Source organism: Netta rufina (assembly GCF_964035555.1).
Source record: "Netta rufina genome assembly, chromosome: 19".
NCBI lineage: Eukaryota > Metazoa > Chordata > Aves > Anseriformes > Anatidae > Netta > Netta rufina.
In genome coordinates, this window is record NC_140143.1 from 12132459 (window position 1) to 12153993 (window position 21535).

At 41.3% G+C, this 21535-nt stretch overlaps 1 protein-coding gene across 5 annotated transcripts in view; it reads right to left on the reverse strand.

Annotated features, from left to right (window-relative positions):
• MAP2K4 (mitogen-activated protein kinase kinase 4) overlaps nucleotides 1-21535 on the reverse strand; it is a 102815-nt gene that overhangs the window by 32930 nt on the left and 48350 nt on the right. For 3 of the 5 annotated variants that reach the window (XM_084298709.1, XM_084298710.1, XM_084298708.1), the window contains 2 exons: nucleotides 13832-14006; nucleotides 3679-3798 (listed from right to left, as the gene is read on the reverse strand). In XM_084298709.1, coding sequence (XP_084154835.1) covers nucleotides 3679-3798; nucleotides 13832-14006 — 295 coding nt within the window. Of the gene's footprint in view, nucleotides 1-3678; nucleotides 3799-13831; nucleotides 14007-19948; nucleotides 20045-21535 lie in introns of all 5 variants that reach the window. The other 2 variants (XM_084298707.1, XM_084298706.1) reach the window with 1 other exon arrangement.

Consider the following 21535-nt stretch of genomic DNA (forward strand, 5'->3'; position numbering starts at 1 on the left):
TTGTTAAGCCTGTGGCAGACACACCAGGAAAGACAACTGCTTTTTTCTCAGATTTCTGCCTTCCAAACAGTAATTCTGAGGGAGAGTCTCGGGGTCACCCATGGCAGACGTACGGTTCAGCCGGTGCCACAGTGACATCAAGGTCACAGCTTCACAGGTCCAACAACGAGATATGGACTGAGCAGTGTGCTCTGCCATAATACACTATGGGTTAAGATGCTGTCGGCTGAGGGACAACCACCGCTACTTCCCAGAGAAGACTCATTCCCGAGTCAAGTTCCCCTGAAGGGTGATGGTTAACAACACTTGGCATTCATGCCCTGTCTGATTTTCACGTCTCAATGGTATCACTGTAGCTTATTGTACTCAGAAATTTTTCAAGAGGATGCTTCAAAATAGTCAAACCTGCCAAAGACCAATAGTATTCAAGGGGAAAAAAAGAATCTTTTTTTTTTTTTTTTTTTTAACCTTTGCAAATCAAAACTTGTCATACTTAGGAGAGGCTGCCACAGCAACTTCTCTTTTTACGGTTGTTTTCCTAACTGCAAGCTGGAATATATGTCTGTCCTCAAATTAAGTCCTTCAACAGTTTTGTCCAATTTGGTTTACTACTACTACTCCCTGACTGTCAAGACTCAAAAGCTGAGCTCTGTTTCTCAGCACAAACAGCTCACTCTTCTAGACAGGCTTCCTGTCTTTCAAAACAGCCCAGCAGCTGTCCTGCTGCCCTCCCTGAAGCTGTTATAATCTTCTTGCTAATTATTTGATTGTGAGAGCTGCCTACTCAGCATTCAAGCTCCTCTGAAGAGACTCAAAGTGAAGTCTTTCACCCTTTAGGAGCAGAAGGAAAATGACTTCCCATCTGTAGCTCAAGTCTATCCCCAGAGAATCTGAGACCTGGCTCAGAGCAAAAGGTCCCAAAAGGATGTGCCTTTTGGAATGTTTTTCCTTACTTTTCACCTTGAAATCCAGGAACAAAGGGCTTTGTTTACACGTGTCTTGCTATAGGACTTCCTGAGAGAGGAATCTTTAGTAATGTCCCACATGTTCTTATACTCTAGAGGATGGTGTAGCAGTGAGCTGGATCAGTTACTTTGTGAACGAAGAGCAGGAGGGTGAGACAGGTTCAAACATACTGGTGAAATTCTTTTTTCCCCTTAAATACTTGCTGTCTCTGCTTTCTCTGCTGTCATAGTTCCCTGCCTTTAAAAAACTTAATTAACGTTAGAGCATGTAATTAATATGACAAGACAGACAATCTCATCCAAGTCTATCTATCAGTTTGTCTTGCATACCTTTGAGGTGTGTGCCAGCCATGACAGACTGAGGAGAGGGGGAAGTTTGCTTCCATTTCAGAAACACACACCACCGATGCTGAGGGTGTGGGCAGAGGGGATTTCAGGGACAAACACAGTATACCCCTGAGTGACCTTATTGAAGTCTTTCCCAGAGCACCCAAAGAATGGTGCCTGGTTGCAGGAAGACAGGATTTTTTGACAAAACAAAGGGTGCAGCAAAGACCAAGCTGACAGTTGGATGTTGATCGAGGTTTCTGTATTATTTATGTATGTATACTTACATTCTGAGATGCGCCTAAAGTAGCAGAGGTGACAGGCTCTTGCAGTTCTGAACATGTTGCTCATCAGCAATCTGGCAAGATATTGTCTTGCCCAGAGACTTTTCTTCAAACCAGCTGACAGCCTTATCATTTGTATTTCAGCAAAGCTGCAAACTTTCAGCCAAGGCTGAGGCTCCACACTTGCTAGGAGTTTGAAATGCGTGAACAGGGACAACACCTTCTCACTCAAAGTGTTCAACAGATAAGACAAAGCAAAGCATGAAAAAAATAAATTATTTTAATCCTTATTTTAGGGACTGAAATTTAAAGCCAGAGGAATAAACTGACAAAATAACAGAGAAAGATTCTCCAGAAGCGGAAATTAAATATTCAGTCCCAATTTGTGGTTTGAATTGCCAGATTCACCTTCTCCCTCTCAACAGCTCTCCATTAAAGCCCCAACAGACTCTGCATAGGTTGCTACCAGATAATAAGCAAAGATGAACAGCAGCAAGTAGGTCTCTATTTTCCTTCTTCCCTTGGGTAGGTGTACAGGATTTAGACTCAATTAGAGGAAAACAGGCAAGAATGACTGTCCAGGCTGTATGCAGAATGCCAGTTTCCCAACTGTTTTTTTACTGGTCATTCAAATGCAATGGGAGTACCTGAGCAAAGCACAAAGAGAAAGGAGGACACTTTCTGTGTCCCTGCAGCAAAATGCATTCTTTAAAGTACAATAAGTAGATGCTAAAACAGTCACAAACACTCAGTGATTAACACTATATTCCTGGACATGAATAAGTGAACTATGTCAGAATTAATTACAGTCAGCTTACATAGATTTTGATGCTCTAATTCTGGTCTTCACTTTGTATAATTCATGAAGCATCATATTGAATAACACACTCTACAGCACATACAATATCTATATGCATAAAAGGTCCAAGCAAAATGCCAGGCCCTAGGGCGGCTATTGCAGATATTGCTCCTTTCAAGAGCACTCATGCAATTTTGGTCTCCATCCCAAAAGGACAGAGTAGAACTGGAAAAGATGCAGAGAATGGCAAGAAAGATGATCAAAGGTCTGGAATAGATTCTATGCATGACGCAGGTTTGCACTTTTCAGTCTGGAGAAGATGTAACAGAGACACAGCAGCGGTCCATAAAATCCTCAGTGGCCTAGAGAGAATTGGTAAGCAGCAACAACTAACTTCCTCTTCAAATACAAAAACTAGGGAAACCACTAGGGGCACCATTAAGAACAGCAGAATGAAAGTTCAAAATCAGTCAAAGTGACTGGCCTTCAAGTGACAGACAGACTACCAAGGGAAGTGCCTCTCAGGGAGCACCGAGGATGCAAAAAATGTAAATGTATCCACAGGGAAAACAAACCATTTACTGGACAAGAAGTCTAGGAAGAATCACTAAGCAAAAGATAGCATGCAGAGCTCAGAAGACATTCAGGTACGTACAACTGAAGGTTATGGCAAAGTATCACATGTGCTTCTTTAAGCAGATCCTTTGGGCCATCCCCAGAGACAGGACCACCCACTGGTCTGACCCAGCCAGGTCGCTTATTTTCTTACACATCTGCAGGTACAAGCCACTTCAAGGAAGAGGCACTTCAATTATGAGTCTCTGACACAGCCCTGGTATGTACGTCTGTACAGATGTACAAATAACTATCTGATCACAGCAGCCACCTTTGTTACAAGGATACTGAGTTTGCACGCGTCCTCCATATGGTCATATCTGATTACTGACATAAATCACATTTGTGTTCAAGCACAGTGCCACAGAGCTGTGCCCAGCCCAGCAGTGCAGGGGGGTACCACAAGTTCATCAAATGAGAAAAACAGGAGAGAAAGAGAGACTGAAATACGCAGACAGACCTAACAATGAATGGGAATAGCATCTATGTGTTCAACACTACTCAGACATCTGGATATCTTGGTTAAATAACCTTGATGAAAGGTACCAAGCTAAAAATCCTAATATAAATTAACATTCTCTTCTTTATTCCATGTTGGCAACTTCAACGAAAAAAAGGTCAAAAAAAAAAACCACACAAACAAAAACAAAAAATTCTGCTATAAATGAAGCAAGTTTGGAGTTCCCACCTCTCTGAAGAGCGCACCATAAAACTGAACAATATACGGGCAGTCACTGCTTCGCATTACTACATCAAGGTCCATCAGAAGCTGCTTCTGTTCTTTTTCATCCACTGTCGACCGAATTCTCTGAAAGAGGAAGAGTGGCAGAGACTTTATCACTTACATGCCATTCCTGTATCTTCAGAACCACTACTGGAGCAACATACCAGGGACCCCAAACCCAAAGCTGAGCAGGCAATCCCCAAGGCATGATAAAACACACTCAAGAGAATTGAACCATTTTCAAATCAGAATTTTAACTGAAAACCCCAAAAGCCATCAATACAGACTATAAAATCTCCAATCAAATTTTACTCTTATGAGCATCAGCATTTTCAGATGAAATGGCAGCATGAAATTAAAGAGCAAAGATTTCATTGAAACCTACAGCAAATCAATACATTCAGGTTATCATTTCAAAACATTCCCATGGAGTTCTTAGCCATGTTGGATGGGGCTCAAAGACTGATTTGATATTTAACCAAGGAACATTATGTTTGAAATGACTAAGAAAAGCAAAGAAGGCAAAAAGTTTTCCTACACCTTGCCTTCACCATGGCTGGCACAGTGGAAAAGGCCCATAATGTAATCGAGGGAACACATTGCTCTGGTAATGCTAATGGTGGGCAACAGTCCTCCTCACAAAACTAACAACTCTACCTTGTACTGGCATAGCTAACACTAACTATGAAAGATATAGATTATATGCTGTATGTTTAAAAATGTATATATACCCACTATACTTTATAGTGTATATATAAGGAAAACACTGATTTGGGCTTGAAAGAGCAATTTAAGTTTGAAAATAAAAAAAAGAGCACACATCCAACCATGAAGCTCATTAAATGAAGGATGGAGGAGTCCATCCACAGCTTTTCATGTAATTTTACAGATATTTAGCATCTTGCACTAATTAAATGCATTCTCTGAAACACTAGTGAGTAAAATTATGATACTGAAGAACTGAGTCACACTGAGAAATCATCAAAAAGCAAGAAAAAAAAATGACAAGTCCAAAGCAAGAGAAACAGCCTGGACCCTCCTTGTGGAGGAAAGCTATCTGGCTATCCAAGAAAGAAAAAAATGTTCAAGGTTGTGGGAAAAACCTGCATGATACCAAAAGCCAGTCCCACTGAAACTGCTTGGCAGAGCTCACTGCCCTGTGAGCAGCTGCTGTTGGCAGCAAGACCACAAGCATTAGCGAGCACAAGGCTAAGCATATGAAGGTACTTTAAAGGTTGGCTGTTCCTATTACATCACTTGAGATTATAAGTGCATTATTATGTACCTTTGGACTATTTTGTGATGATCCACACAAAGTGAGGACTGTATTGAGACTACAATTTCCTTACCTTTGTTGTATCCTGGTATTTTGGTATTTCCCCATTCATTCGTTATGTTCTAGCAGTTCTAGTTTGGCCTAGAACAGTAATTGTGTTCATACTGCTCTTTTCCCTCCCAATGAATTCTAGAGTACTAGGGAAAACTAGTAAGAGCCTTGCCCAGCACACCCACAATCTGTAACATCCACACCTTGCAATGTCACTGAGTGGGTGGAATTTTGTAGTTGCAAACAGAGCAAGACAACAGCTCTAGGGACTAGTAATGAAACTAAAACTCTTCACCTCTAGGTCACTGGTTCAAGTCTGTTTCGCAGAAGTTTAGTCACATAAGTGAAGAAGGTCTGATAAGTTCAATCATTTCTTTGTCTTGGATCTACATCATATAAAGCTCTTCAACCCTGTGCTGACATATCAAAGGCTAAGAAGATTAGAAGTCTCTTTCTGGATAGCACATCAGCAGCACTGTATGAAATAATAATGATGTTGCTCTGACCTTGATAGAAGATGATGGATGCCAAAGCCACTGTGGTGGGACCTCTGAGGAGCAGTTTTGTCTCCCACTGAGATGCTACCCACTCCTCTGAAAAGTTCACAAAACAGATGAGAAGCAATACCAAAAGATCTTTTCTCCATACTGTAACTCACAGCTCTCTTCTGTGCCAATTCCATTAACTCCCTTCCCCCAAAAACCTTTCTCCTGGTCATCTCCTCAGACTCACTCTGCATTCTTTTCACAGCTGCACACTTCTGTCTCAGCCATCCCTGCAGCATGCTTCTCAGATTCTGCAACTTCACCTGAAAGTACCTCATCCCAACTCTGACATTCTCTGCATCTTCTCTGCTCTTACTTCTTCAACTCTGGAAAGCATTTGAGATATTTGTATGGAGAATTTTAACAGCGCCCTGGAACAACAGCCAAACCCAACAACTTCTTTTTCCAGCCACAATCTCCCCATGGAGAAATAAAAAGAGCAGGCAGAGGACCCCAAGGATGTACAGTTATGTAAAGGTTATAATACAGAACATCCCATGCGGGCATGGCACCCAAAGGACACCTTAAAAAGCCAACATAAACTCCTGATCAAACACTGCTTTGGAGACTGAAGGGGAGTCTTTTATGAGACTTTTGGATACCGGAGGTTTGCTAATTCAAGAAGAGCGCAAAACCCTCGGAGGCAACATGCAGCACAATGCTGAGCTGAGGTCACCCAGGCTGGAAAAGAAAACAGTCTTAATTCATCAGCTAAGAAGCAAGCATTCATGAGCAAAAGAAGGAAGAAAAAGCAAAAGGTGATGGAAGTCAACAGCAGCCAGTACTCAAACAGCACATGTGCCACAATGAAGACCTGCTACCTAACTCAGAGGCAGAGTGCAAGACACTGCAGCAGTACCCACAGACAGACTCTCCCAAAGACACAGGAGGCGGCAGGAAAGGAAGACAAGGAAGACAGCAGCCTGACAACACCATGTAAGATCGGGATGGACAAGTCTGACTTGGTTTCAGCTCTTATATCTCTCAGCCTGGTTACTCAATTGCATGCAGTTCCTGCCATGGCCAAACAGGCCACATATGGAAGAAGTGTTTTTTGTAGTGGAGATTATAGAAAGTCTGATCTTTAGCAGTTTCTTGTTGGCCTTAAACAAACTGCATAAAATCCTTCAGAAGAAAATTCTCCAACCTTTTCAGCACAAACCCAGGTTAGGAAAAAGGTTTCTGATATCTGAAATAAGAGCTCTAAGTAATGATGGTCTGGACATCAAAAATGCTTGATGATGCTCTGCAATTGTACCACTCTCAAACCTAAAACCTGACAGATCCCAGGAACCAGACCCAAAACAGAAGAGACATCACCAAAGTCCAGTATGCACAGGAAAAAAATCAGGTGCAGTGGGTAGCAACAAAGGGGAAAAGGGAAAGGGGACAGGGGACAAGCACCAAACTGAAAACCTACTTCTTGAGCCAAGAGAGAAAACAGTGCTGTCCTGCGTACGCAGCTCACAGGTGTGCTCAGCAGAAAGTCCTGCAGCAGCACCTGACAGTGTCACCAAAGGGATGGGTGTTATCTGCAGGACAGCAAGGACCAAAAGCTACAAAATGAGCAGGAAGAAAGGGGTTTTGCCCACTTGCTGCTGAGGACAAGAACATTTACCTACCCATCCAAAACACTTTCAGTGCTGAAAGAAGCATGTCAGGTCTTTCACTGATAACAACTAGTCTCCCATCTCCTCTAATAAGGCTTACTCCCTCACCATTTCCTTTTAACCCTTACTCATTCACTCCTTTCTCAGTGTCATATCAGCATGGTTTGAAGCACTGTTTTCCCTAACTCTCATACAGCTATCCAAACAGATGAGTGAAACAGAAAATTCCCCTCAATAAACCTTAAGTAGTCTACTCCAGGGAGGGTATCTAATTGTGAGAAGAATGGAAATGAAGATTTACAGCAGAGCCAGCTTGCAAAAATCCCAATACTTCTCTTCAGAAATCATATGGGAAACAGGAAGGTCAGAAAAATCTGCCCCTTGACTGAACTTAATACACTTATGTGTCAACTCAGAGGGCTTTTATGGGCTATCAGACGTGCAGGAAACAACTGATAAATTACAGAAGTATACGTAAATACACCTGAGAGCAGAAGTTGTATATCTGATACATAACAAGCTATTTCAACTGTGAGACAGCCATCAGCAAAATTCTGTGAAAGCCAAGGAAAGACAGACAAAACACCTATTTTAAAACTACGGATAAGAGAGCAAGCACTGACTACAAGGCAAAATGATGTGAGAGGCACTGTGTTCTGAACAAGAAATGGCTCCATAGCTTACAGACTTATCCAAGAAGAACAATGATCTTTTATGGACACTTTATAGGCTTGACATCCCATTGAATTTTATGTATCTCCAAACAGTGCCTTGGCCAGCTTCTCTGATACCCAACTGATCTTAGAATTGCTTCTGAATTTCTCAGGACAAGCATAGATCAGAAGAAGTGGAAGACTACCTGAAGACTGGTCAAAAATACCACTAGACTAAACAGAAAACAAGAAACCAGCAACAAGATCTGAGGATGTTGGTTGGAACTGGAAACTAGACTAGGTAATATTGCAGAGAAAGACTGAATCAACTAGGTTGATTTATACAGTAAATATTGGAAGATACAGAAAATTCTGGTATGTAGCTGAAAATCACTGCAAATTCTGGGGTGGAAGAAAACTGAACAAAAGGACTGAGGAAAAAAATGCCCCTCTCCAGTTCTACTATTTTACTATTACTCCCTTAGTCATTGCTATTTTTGGCAGAAAAATCACAAGAGGTGCAAGACTTTTCCATGGCCAAGGACAAGAAGCCTGAAGGTAAAGTGAAGCACAAGCCATCCTGCTAGTTTCTTGACAGCATATTTTTCAGCCAGGTCAAAGCAAGAGAACTGGAAGAGGAAGAAACTGGTAGAAGGTTCTAACACCATAAACCCAAAGGTCCTGGTGTTCCCTACTGCTGGAAAGAGAAGGCCTGTCAAGCATCCAGAGGTTCAGGAGGTTGAATGGGAGAGAGGAAGGTGAGCGCAGAAGTGAGCTGCACGTTCCTGCTAACCTCAGGCTCTTTGCTGTTGTGCTCAGGCTTCTGGTTGGCACATGCACTACTGTACAGACTAAAGGTTGGCTATTTTAAATGCTTGGTAATTTACCTTGGGAACTCTTCAAACAAGAAAACCTCCTAGCCTTCTAAGGCCCTTTTAAGTACTCTGGCTAATAAAATCCACCCTATGTATTTCCTATGCTATTTATGTAGTAAGCAGAGGATGCTGCTCCAACAGGGAGAATACTTCCTAACATTCATTCAGATTGGGGGATTTTTCATTTATGTATTTTTTATCAGTCTGGAAAACCAAGCATGCCAAGGATTTTTTAAAGACCCTTTTTGTGTGAATGAACATCCTAAAGGGAAAATTCAGGACAGAAGGACAACCCTCAGCTGCTTGGTGAGCTTCCCAAGAAAAACAATTCACCTGAATAAAATGGAAGTTTTCTGAAGATCCTCTGATCTGCAAGACAGTCTGGTTCTTCAAATGTTTCATGAGGATACCACACAAGATGCGTTAACCCTCCCTGGAGCAGCTACAACAACATATGGTGATACTGGAGGGCACACACAAAAGGGGACTGGAGAACAACACATGTGAAGCCTCTGGGATAAGATCAGGAGTGACAGCAGTGCAACAGATCCTGAGAAGGGACCAGGGCTCTCTGCAGAGCAGACAAGCTTTGGAGATTATTCACAAGACACTTACGAATTGCTACAGACTGAACAAAAACAGACTGAAGACTAATCAAGAAACCAGAAATAAAGTCAAAAGAAATTAGGTGGAACTGGAAGCTGGACTAGAGAGAACTGTAGCACGCAGGTAAATGCGGGCCAGGGCAGACACTGCTTTCAAGGAAAACAGAGTCCAGAAGAGAAACCTGCCAAGAAGCGAGGAGTTAATGTAAAAACTGGCCTTGCAATGATAGATGTGCACAGAGCTGGCAGTGGACAGAACAGGGCTGTTTTCTATCACACTTGGAAGAGTCATGAACTCGTATGTCAATAAATGCTCAAGAAAATGAATAGTGGTTTTGTTTGTTGTTGTTGGTTGTGTTTTTTGTTTGTTTTTTAAGTGAGAGAAAGATCACAATGCCAGCTGACCCAGAGCAAACAGGAACTTTGAATCTCTAGGAAGACCTGGAAGAAAAAACGGACTTAATGAACAAGATGATTGTTATTATGATCTTGCAAACATAATAAAACACTTTTCATGGAGAAAAATTAAAAAGGTTGTATACAAATCATCAGGGTTGCATTCCTCTTTTCTTTATCAGCCCCCTTCTTCCTGATGGCCCTAGAAAGAGGCTGTCTATGAGATAAAAGGTAAGCGATGCAAAAACATCACACCAAAGACCACAACCATCTGTTTCCATACAAGATCACAGCTCCCAGACTTCTGCAGCCAGCAGCCTGACAGGTGTGAGCTGCCTGCTCCTCTAGCCATGTCCTGCTGCTCCAGCCTTCAGCCCGCCCCTGCAGATACATGCCATGGCTTTCTGTTATTAAAGTATGTATTTCTGGAGGCACAGAGTGACAAAAGCTGAAGAAGAGGGAGGAGCAGGACTGAGCACAAAATTCATCATCAAAGCTTCTCTCTGAGTAATGCTCCATCAGCCTAAAGCTCTGCTGAAGTGGTTTTACACCAGCGACATGAAGCAGCACATTCTCCTCCTCCGCCACAGATGCTAGAGTACCAGATGAAAGCTTTCTGACTCACCCAGGGGCCTGGCAGCAACTAGACACCCTCATTAGAGGTGGCAGGATTACATCTGCCAAGATCCATACGTTGACTGATCAGGCCAAACTGCATAGAAGAGGAAAATGAAACAGAATTGTGCCTCCATCTGCAGATCTCAAGTTATTCAACAAGAGGGGCAGCAAAAGGCTTTGCTTGGACAGCTCAGGGAAAACAAAGGACACCAAGCAGAGTGAAAGCAGAAGGCTAAACTAAACCACACTTCAAGGAACCAAAGATGCAAAGTACCATGGAAGTGGCATGATAAGCTAGAAAAAGACAAAGGAAGGAGCTGGAAACAGGATTTGAGGGTCTGCTACAGCAGCCGCATTTGCTCAAGCCTCAGAGGTGAGCAGGATGAGTGCCCAAAGCTGCCAGGCTTTGGGTGCAGTTGGAGCTGAAAACTCCAGCACGGAGGAAAGGAATTAATCTTTATCTGTTCTTTACTATATAACTGCAGCACACTTGTCCAACAAGCAGGATTTGAAACTGTGTGCAGAAGAAGGGGCTGACAAGCCACAGTCTGAAGATGGTAAGTGCAAACAGGACTTGGCCCTCCAGAAAGAAGCGGGGCAGGAAGATACCTGATTGCTCCAGAAATCTGCCATGGGTAGTGATGGAGGAGAATGAAGGTGCAGCTGGAAGAGGCCCACGCAGCAATTTTCTCTGCATCTAACTAGCAGCTTCTAGAGCCATCTCTGTGCTTCACTCATCAGTACAGAACAGCCAAAAGCTTTTGGCTTGCAGCCTCTGAAAACCTGTTTCCTCTTGCTGAATGCCATTCCAAGGATGATCTGCCTGCTGCACTGCTGTTACTGTAATCAGCTCTTGGGGATGCACAGGAGAGGCACAGCAGCACCACCAAATACCCAGAGACACTGGCTTTGAAATTTAGTGTCATTGATGCCATGCACACAGCACAGTGCCACACCATCAAGTTGCAAGCAGGTGTCCTTTAGATCACAGCTAGGACCTCAAATCACTAGACTGACATGTTTTTTTCTCAAACAACCTTGAAAGTCCCGGAAAAAAATAGGTAATTTCTAAACCTTTTTCTCTTACAGAAGTATTTTGAGCTGAAAGAGAATAAAACAAGTGTTTGCCTGTAGGGTAAAGAAACACCATAGGGAGCAGTTAGTTTATATGAATGCATGTGAGGAGCTGGGTCTTCAGATGGCAACAGCTCCATAAGCCATCAGGACACCATAGGCTTGAGGGAAACAGAGAGCAAAAGATGAACAGCCCCAGACACAGATGGCCCATAAGGCAGATTAAGACAGAGCAGGTTAATGCACAACCCAGACTGCCCCAAAAGCAACAGCCATCTGAGAAAGAAAAGGCTTGGAGTACTTTGAGTACATGAGCACTTTGATCAGCTAGTAACTCTTTCAGAATCAGCTGTCCTGAAAATCTCATTACAACTGCACCATCCAAGCTTTGGAATAGCTGTTTCTGCCCTGGAGACCTCACACACTGTTCCACCCATGGGCTTTCCTTTGCTCAGTTTTGTGTTTAATCCCCACTAGGCCCCTTGTTACTAATATTTTAGAAGTAGATGCAGCTGCCCAGACCCTCCAGCCCTTCTTTCCTCTCCAGGGAGAAAAAGGTGCCGCAGGCACCCAAGGGGTGTGTTCAGAGAAAAGAAGGTGGCATCATCCCAGCCCACAACCCTGACATTTCAGCATTCAGACAATGTAGAAGTATGAGGTTTTATTTGTTTAAAAGTGAGCCCCCAAGCCCAGCACCCCACTAGGGTTCAGCCCACCTCTCTTCACTCAACAGGTTGTCCAATGTCATCTCCAGCTGTGTGCTTCAAGAACACAGCACTGCAGCTTCCCACCTCCCAGGTGGGAGCTGTACCTGCACTGCAGACCCTCCACACTGACAGTACTTTTCTACCATCTTTGAAGTCCCTTTGCAAACACTATCTGTGACAAAAGAATATCTATGCCAGTAGACACATCTCCTTCTCAGTAACATTAGCTAGCCCAGCAAAGCATTCTTCTCAACACAACTATACCCACTGCAGAGCTTTTGAAAACAACCCCACTCAGCTTTAGGTAGGTTTTTATAACCCAAAGCCATCATGATTATAATAGTAAAACCTGTTGCCCAGGTCACATACTCTGGGCTTGAGGCTACAGGTGCCCAGGCATCATTTCACCACTTCAGTGGTTTTCAACCCATCATCTACAAACTCCATCTAGAAGCTCCACCAAAGGCAACTAGGAGAAACAGATCCTTAGTGACAGGCAACCTCTAGCTCCATTGGAAACTTCTAGGGATTCAAAAAAACAAAACAAAACAAAAAAAACACTGAAACATCACTGCACTGCGATCCAAAAAGCTATGAGACCTGGCCAATGATCCCACTACGATGAGGAAGTCAACATTTACTGGAGAACATCAAAAGTTACTCCAGTAGCCTGCACGCTTCAGACAAGTATGAGTTATAACCGTAGTAGCTAGAGCTGGGACTGCGACATGTCTACCTGCCACGTGAGACCAGCAGGAGTGAACGTTTCCAGATCAGATCAGAGAATATTCCAAAGATGACAGAGAGATGAAAAAAGAGAGTGACACCAACTTCTACATAGCTCAAAGCTCTCTTCTACTCTTTCATGGGAGCACTTCCAGTTGATATCATCACCAGAGTTAAAAGATTGATGTCATGAGCTACCACTTAGAAGCTGCAAAGTAAAGGACGTGAAAGAGAGAAAATGGATGCTGTCCATCAAACCCAGCTCAATGGACAAGCAGCTCCTCAAAAATGCCTAGTGAGAAGCACTGCTACTGCAAGACAAAGATTACTCCATATTGCCCAGCTAGGAAATGAAGTTACATAATGTTCATGCTTTCATGGTGAGTTTTTGGGTAGCATAAGGTAGAAAATGGATAGTCCTGAAAAACAGTACACTTCCCATCTCCACAGTAGATGAGCATGGTAAGAACAAAGCAAATATACTCCATCACATAACAGCAAGAGCAAAACACTCCCTAGAAGATTCTCATTTCAGTCCCTCCTGGTGAGGATGTTAATTATTACATCATGGGCACGTGCTTATAAAAAAGCAAATTTAAAGTCACTACCTTATTTCACAAAGGACACCAAAAAGCTACTGGAATGTCAGCTTGTGCCTACTACCAACCTAGTCTGTATCTGAACCAGTGACCCAGAGGTGAAAGACCCATGCCCCATTATCAGTCTCCAGAGACACGTGATCCCCTCAGAACAGTAAGTTCCTGATAGGCATCTTCAAAAGGGCACAAGCAATTATGAGAGCTTCACAAATCACTTGACAATATGCCCATTATACAATGCATTTTCAGCAAAAAGCAGCCTTTATATTGGAAATAAATAGAAAAGAGCAGTAGATGGGTGCTAGATGGAAGAACGTTAATTCTCCATCACATTTCATCCCTAATGGACTGAAGTACAAACGTAAGTATGGGCATCACCTACTTTAACTGCCATAATTTGCCCACTTGGTTTGTGGACCATTTTGTTGACAGAACCATAAGCGCCTCGTCCAATTTCTCCAAGGTCTTTCAAGTCCTCTGCTGTAAAATCCCAATGCTGTTCAGGGGAAATCTTCAATTTTCCTGATGATTCAATGCTGTGTGTTCTCAGTCTCTCTCTGTCAAAAATATTGGGAAGCAATTTTTCCACATTTTAAATAGTCTGCAAATTTCTCTTTTCAGCACTTGATTAAACATTAGAAGAGAGGGGTTCACAAAAGCTACAGCAACAATCTGACTCCATGAGGGATTTTGGTTGGGGTGGGGGGTGCAGGGGTGAGGGAAAATCTTAAATCAAAAATGACATATTGTTGCCCACAGCTTCAATTAATGCTAAGTTTCTCCAGCTGTGGAATGAAATTCAGTGTGTCTCATATATTAGAGTCATTCTAATCAGTCATTAACACAGTTCTTTCTGCTTTGCATAAAATACATTAAGCTTAAAGCAGGATCTGATAACATGCAGAACCAAGAGTCTGAAGAGCACTCCCCAGCCCCACTTTCCCAAAGCTTTTGTTGCTCTACACCATTACGCTCTGCAGCAACTGCCTTGCTTTAATCACGTTGCTATTCAACATGGGCAAGATCTTATGTTTGTATCAAGGGGACTTTAGAAAGAGAGCTCGCTCGTAATGGAAAACTGCAATTAATTTTAAAAACATTTTAGGTAGTTGTTTAATTTATTTTAAAAAACAAAACAAACAAACAAAAACAAATAAAAAGCCAATAATTTAAACTTATTAAAAAAACAATACAAGCCGTTTGTGACATACAAAAACAAAAAGTGCCTGTTCAAGTGCATCTTTACCAAATGCCTAGATTACTGTTCTCTGGCAAAAATCATTTCTACTGAAGCCACCAGGATTTGTCCACGTAAGAAATACAGAACAATGCCCAAAATTTGTAAGATAGTTCAACAGTTGTTTTAAGATGCCTTCAATTACTCATTCAAATGCAGCAATGCATTACTGAATTAGTAGGAAATGCACAAGTATTTTCAACACTTTTCACGCTAAAATGCCATGCAAAAATTCATTTTTTATTAATTAATTAGATGAATCACACATCTTTGGTCATGAAGTATGCCAAAAGCCTGAACTTCCTACTTTTAAAGTATCATTAACAGTACTAAAGACAGTTCCCACTGCAGAGCACACCAATCCCACACAGATATTAAAGCCAGCAGGTATTTTTGACCACCTTGTGAACGAGAGAGATTCTGTCAAACTCATCCCTTGGACTCTGATCACTTCACCTGAGTATTTGATCAAGCGACCACATTTGTCCAGGGTCCAATCATATGAGAACATACACGAGGTATTTGACCAAACACATCATGCTCATCAAGTTTATCAGCCAGAGGAATGAACACGCCACAGCTGATTCCAAGCTGGTAAACACAACAGAGCATTTGTCAATCAGCAGCTGCAAACACTACCCAGTTGGATGTGGTGCTGGACCCAACCTCCACCACATTTTATTTGGAACCTGGGTTTTGTGAGGGCAATGAGGTTAGGTCCAACAGTCAATTTACTGGAGCAACTAAGGTTCAAATGGCTTCATCTGCTGCACTCTGGCTTGCCTGGGATACTTTGGTTTAGCACTTTTCCAGTTTTGAGCAGCTGCACTTCCTGAACCTTTGACCCATTCAATAAACATTGTTACTGAATAGCTCCTCTCACCAATTTTATGCAGTCCCTCCATGCTCATTACCCATCTCTGAAGTGCGTAGCTTGAGATTTTCAATCTGCTATTCTCCAAAGCGTCCCTCCAGCTTCATTGCCCTCAAGAATAAATCTGAGGAACCTACTGATAGTGCTACAGCACAGCACAGATGTGACGAACACAACAGCCCGTAGAGGTGGCACCCCTTCATTAGCGCTATTTAAGTTCTTTGATTTTCTGTGCATTTGATTCCTCAAATTAAAATAGTGCATTTAGTGGGGTTCTCCATTAAATCTATTTACTAAAGAGCAAGGAATGAAAATCAGGCAGTAAAGTAAAAAACAAAATAAAAAAAGAAAAAAAATGTAAAGCAATGAAAAGAAGGGAAAAAAAAAAAGAAAAGAAAAAAAGGAAAAGGAAAGAAACGTGACCTCCAGACTTGCCACCTATCTTGCAGGCAGCTTACACTGGAAGCTGCATGAATCAGTCACCATCTAACTGCTCAACCATACCACTTTGTCAGTACCATAAAAGTAATTCTAGTTTTGATGGAAGAATGTAGGTGATGAGCAACATGCTGAGGAGGGACCGGCAAACGAGCATTGCATTTCCTGCCTACCTCCTTCCAACTGGAGGGCAGGAAGAAGCAAGACCATTTAACAAGAGCTAAACCCTGCTCTAAATGGCAGGGAAAAAGAAAGGCAAAGAGGTGCTTCCAGGAGGCAGAAATGTGAGACTGGATTTTCTGAGCAAACCCTTTCCTATCATTTGAAACAGTATTTCCTACTTAAGTTTTCATAAAGCTAAAAATCTTTAAATGTTGACATGGTTTATTCAAAGAAAGCAATCAAACCTGTCTCCAATCTTCCCTTTGTCTGTTTTACTGCCCAGAAAACTTTGCTTTTCTTACTCTACATCAGAAAAGAATATAATGAATTCAAATTTGATTTCTCATTACACAAGAAGCCTGTTTCTCCCCAGCTGTAGTGTGAAAGCAGATCTATGCCATTGTTCCCACAGCTGTGGGATGGTTGTTTCAGGCAGCAGGGAAGAAGACAGGAGCTAGGAAATAACGCCCCTCCCCTTAAGGTTTCATTGAGTGCCCTCTGCAGCTGTATTCTGGTGCAAAGTAATGTAGCTCCCAGGAACCCAGGGGTTTAAAATGAGATGTATTAGCACAGTCCACTCAAAAAATCTCATACATTTTAGCTTGGCTTAATTTCCATTATGTATTTATGATGCCATCTGCTTTGTACAGCAATCAGACTTCCTGCCTTTTTGTTCCCTTCCAAATACCCAGGGAAATGATCAAATAACCAAATGACAAGCTTGACAGACATCAGACATTTTAATTTAGATTTTGCTCATTTAAGGAATTTGTCAAATGTAAACAATGCAGTTTTCCTTTAAGCATCATGGCCTAACTTAAGAGTCAATAACTGGAATGTAATGATTACTTTCAGCATTAGAAGACGATGGTTGTTTATATTAGGAAATTTTCACTGTAAATTCCCCCCAAATAGTTATATATATATATATATGTATATATATATGGATATATATCCATTCCAGAAAAGCAGCTCAAAAATGCAAATCTAGTACATAGACTCTGCACTGACATAAAAGAGGAATTGTCTGATGTAAAATAGAATAAAGAATAAATAAGTCACCGATGCAGTACATCTGTCACTGGCTTTGCACTACTGTAGATACATATGTAGATAAATCCACAAGGCAGACAAGCTCTCAAAGTAATAAAAAGCACCTGCCTAAATCCTGAGCTTGCTTTAATTATCAGAGAGGTAACCATATAGAACAGTGTCTAGTGAAGGTGAAAACCAATTAATGGCCAGTTCCTGTTTCTGCAACAGATCAGGCTGCAGTCAGTTTCAGTCACTGCATTTAGCACTCCTTTGTTTGCACAGCACTGAGCAGACATAGGTCTCCTTTTAGCATTTCATTTTTTAAACTGTGCAATCTGAATCTTTCTAAGACTAGGAATGTTGGACAAAACTGGACATAAATACTGCAAATGATCAAAATGCCTAAAATGGACTAGTGCGACTTTATTTTTCAAACCATACATTAAAAATATTGACAAGATGACTAGATTCACATAATCCTCAAAGAGTTACAAGCAGAATTTTCAAGTGCACCTAGGGGACTAGCGGTGCTGTTGACTTGTCCAGGAATTGAGCTTCGAATTCTTTATCTTGCCTCTGAAAAGTTTTAAACGTAAAATATAAAGAGTGATCCTAGGCTCTGGAGGTCATTGTGATTACTGCATTTGAAAGGCACCAAAGTATTGGTCTTACTGCAGATGGTTACTGTGCTTGTCACAGCAGTTATTCCAGGGTTTAGGAACACTAAGGAAGACAGCAACTCTTCCAAACAGTTCCCCTTTGTCAAAAATAAACCCATTTGTGGGTCCAGCTTGGCAGGAGGCACGCAGACTGCTGGCGCCAGGCACTGCAGCTGGGCCAAGGACGGTGTCACACAAACTTGGGACGTGGGTTTGTTCATTGCAGGCTTGGTGAACTGGATCCACTCGGGAAGGTCTGCCCTAGAGAGAGGCCCAAGAAACCTCCTGGGAAGAACCATGAAAACATTTGGAAGCTTTTGGACAGGCTATTAGTTCCCCAAGCCCTGCTATTAGCACCTCATTGCAGGGATGCCAAAATTTTTTAAAACAAGCATTTCTTTGGCATTAAAAAGAAGGACTTTGGTGAGAAGCAGAGAAAAATTGGTTGATTTTTTAGGCAAAACTGAAAATTATCAGACATGAAGCAAGGCCAGAAAGATGCTATGGGTAACCATCTCCTTTACTAGTTCTTTGTTTTATTTAGCTAAGAGTTCTGCAGGATTCAGAGCAAAGAAGCTCAAAAAGTTGAGGGATTCAACATTAGAGTTTATATGAATAAAACAAAGCTGCAGAGTCAAAGAGATCTAGACAGTCCAACTGTGTTTCAAAAGTCTGCGTATGGCCAGATCTTTTGAAAGGAGTATCTCATTAAAACTCCTATTTACACTACAGTTAATAAGAATATATTCTAGTTCTCCGTAAGTTTGGTAAAAAGCTGCTTGACATGATGAGATTTCAGCAATTGTTTTGTGGTCAACATGGTCAATCAGCAAAAGTTTCCATGCAAACTGCAGAGTTTTAATAATACAATGCATTGTTCATAACTTCAGAGTGAAAACGAGGCTTATGACTTTGGCTAACACATTTCTACCAAGTCTTTCAGATAGCCCAGAGAGATCGTATACCTTCTGTCTAACTGTCTGTGTCATTCATAAAACAGTTTTCATCCCCTGCAAGCAAATGCTTATAAAATAGCAACCCAATTTTAAATACCATGGAGAAATCTCCAGAAGAAAAACTTAGAAAAGCTGACACGCAATGGAGGTCCTTTCAAGTGGGGCAGAACTAAACTGGTTCTGGCCTCACCCATGCAAACTATCCTGAAGCTCAGTTCATCAGTTATATTTAAGAACAGATTCTTATACATAAAGAAGAGATGCAGAAAACTTATCAAAGGAAGGAAATGATTTAGTTCTGCATCTCATACCTACTCAGTTTAAAACCAAAAGCACACTTGCTCACTTTCATCATTTTCTTTATGAACAAGTTGCCCCTAATGTCGCTCTGGCTTTCTCTGCTCCTCTAGAACTTAAAAAAAAAAAAAAAAAAGAAAAAAAAAAAAAAAGGTATTAACAAAAGCATGGAAGAGTCCACAGCCTCTTTCACAGTCCTTGAGTCTAGCACACGTTCAAGCCTGCTATGATTCTCACTAACTTATATGGGGTTTGGCTGAGACTTTTAAAATGTCAGTATTTTGTATTAAGCTCCTCTTGTAAACTACTGAGTTACAACAGGTTTTGATTAACCTTGCCCTTGACACAGAGGAAACCTCTCAATTCATTATGGTGAAACCTGTACTGAATTTAACTGAGTACATTAATCTCAAACTCATTCTGACTTGGAGATGAGCCAGACTGCCACACATTTGCTGAATGCAATGCGGCTGGGTATTCAAAGCTTATACTGGCTTCAAGAATTTCAGAATAACACTGAAAAAAATGAGCTAATTAATTTAAACAATCCTTCTGAGAATGCTGACTTTTTCTGAAACATTACATTTCCTGAGCCATGCTCAGCTATCCATGAAAGAACAGGAAACAGAGACATGAGCACATCAGTAAGAATCAAAGGAATCTGAATATATTTCTTAAGTAGTTTGTAAAGTGATACTGAGATGCAATATCATTAATTAGCATTACACAAATATTATTCATGGAATGACACTATTTCTGAGACATTTCCCATTACTTTAAAGATGCCATTTTTGCAGGTATGAAAAATATTTGACAATGGCTAACAGACAGTTAAGCTTACTGTAGCCTGCTGGAAAGTTTCTGGATGAGGTCCGCTTCTCTCCTTTTGAAACTGAACGGGACAATGTGATTACTACCCAGTGTTGCTTGTATATCACTTCAGCCAGGAAAAGTTGTGAAAATGACAGGAAAACATGGTACTGTTATCACATGACACAACAACATATAACACAATTCTCAACTAGTCATGCTACCTACGGAGTGGTTAGCATACAAAACTAGTTAGCTATGTATTTTTCTTCTAGTTTCCCCCTAAATAATCTCCTCTCATTGGGAACAATGTAGGTATCTGATGATTCAAACAGTATTTTAACACATTAAATTGTAAGCAACCTGTCTTCTTACAGCAATGTCAATTTCTATTTCCAAATGTAATATTACTATAATCAAAAACATGTATCATTGCATTTAATTTACTAACCAGATATCTACATATTGAGGCGACGGTATGTCACTAAGGCACATGGGCCATCACTGCACTGTTTTTCTTGTGGTCTTAAAGCAGAACTTACTAAAAAAAAAATATTATTTTTAAAGATCTATAGTCCATCCTGGATCCACCAATCTAGGACTGGTGGTCACTCCCAGATGGGCTTGTCATTCATCTTATCACATCGCTTAGTGAACAAATTTGCATGGCTTGAACAACAACATCCTTTCTTTTTAAGAGGTACATAGCTGACAACCCAAGGTTAATTACCACTCTGTATTATGACATTGTCTAAGAACAAAAATCAGGTTCTGTATCTCCAAGCTTCTCCATTTGCTGGTATCTCACTGCCCAACACAAGGACCTGGTATCTCAGTATGGTTTTGAGAAGATGGGCTCCTGACAAGCACTTTGTGGAGGAGAACGAGCATTCAAGTACTCAGACAAATGACCAACGCAGGTATCTACAAATGGTCAGCAAATTGTACTTATGATTTTGTCCAGCTCCTTGTTGGAAACAGCTGACAGCGCCAGATAATGAGCACTTTGTTAATTCAACTATGTGAAAACTTTTTCGTTTTAAATACTCTAAGCAAGCAGTTTTACTAATTTAAACTTCCACACATTATAAAATTCAAACCGTAGTCCAGGAAAGCTACAAGCTCTATAATTTCTGTTTAAGGATTTATTTTCTATTTGGGATAGAAAAATTTGGGCAGAAAAGCATGCCTTAACCTGAAATTCAGTGCAACTCTGGAAAAATGTACCTGGCAGTATTTTTTCTTCTGTGGCAGACAAGGACAGACAGGAGGCAAAGAATCACCTAACTGCAAGACAAAGATTTCTTTTTCAGTGAGATGCATCTGACAAGTTCAGTGACCGAGAGCTCTTGGTAAGACTAAATGGAGAAAACGTGATCTGCATTTTCAAACTGCCCCTCATTTAAGAGGTAAGACTCCTACAGGCCAGTGAGAGCAAATGTCTGTCAGAGGTCCCTATGCTACACAATCTGATAGTAACATGGCATTTTAAATTCTGTCCTCCTCAGAAATGGATGTGCATGGCTCAGTTTTCTCCACTGAGTCTCAGGAGCTAAGAGGCTAATTTCTGTAAGCTTTCTAAGGTTGCTCGCCTTGAGTTTGGCCAATGGCCCCACAG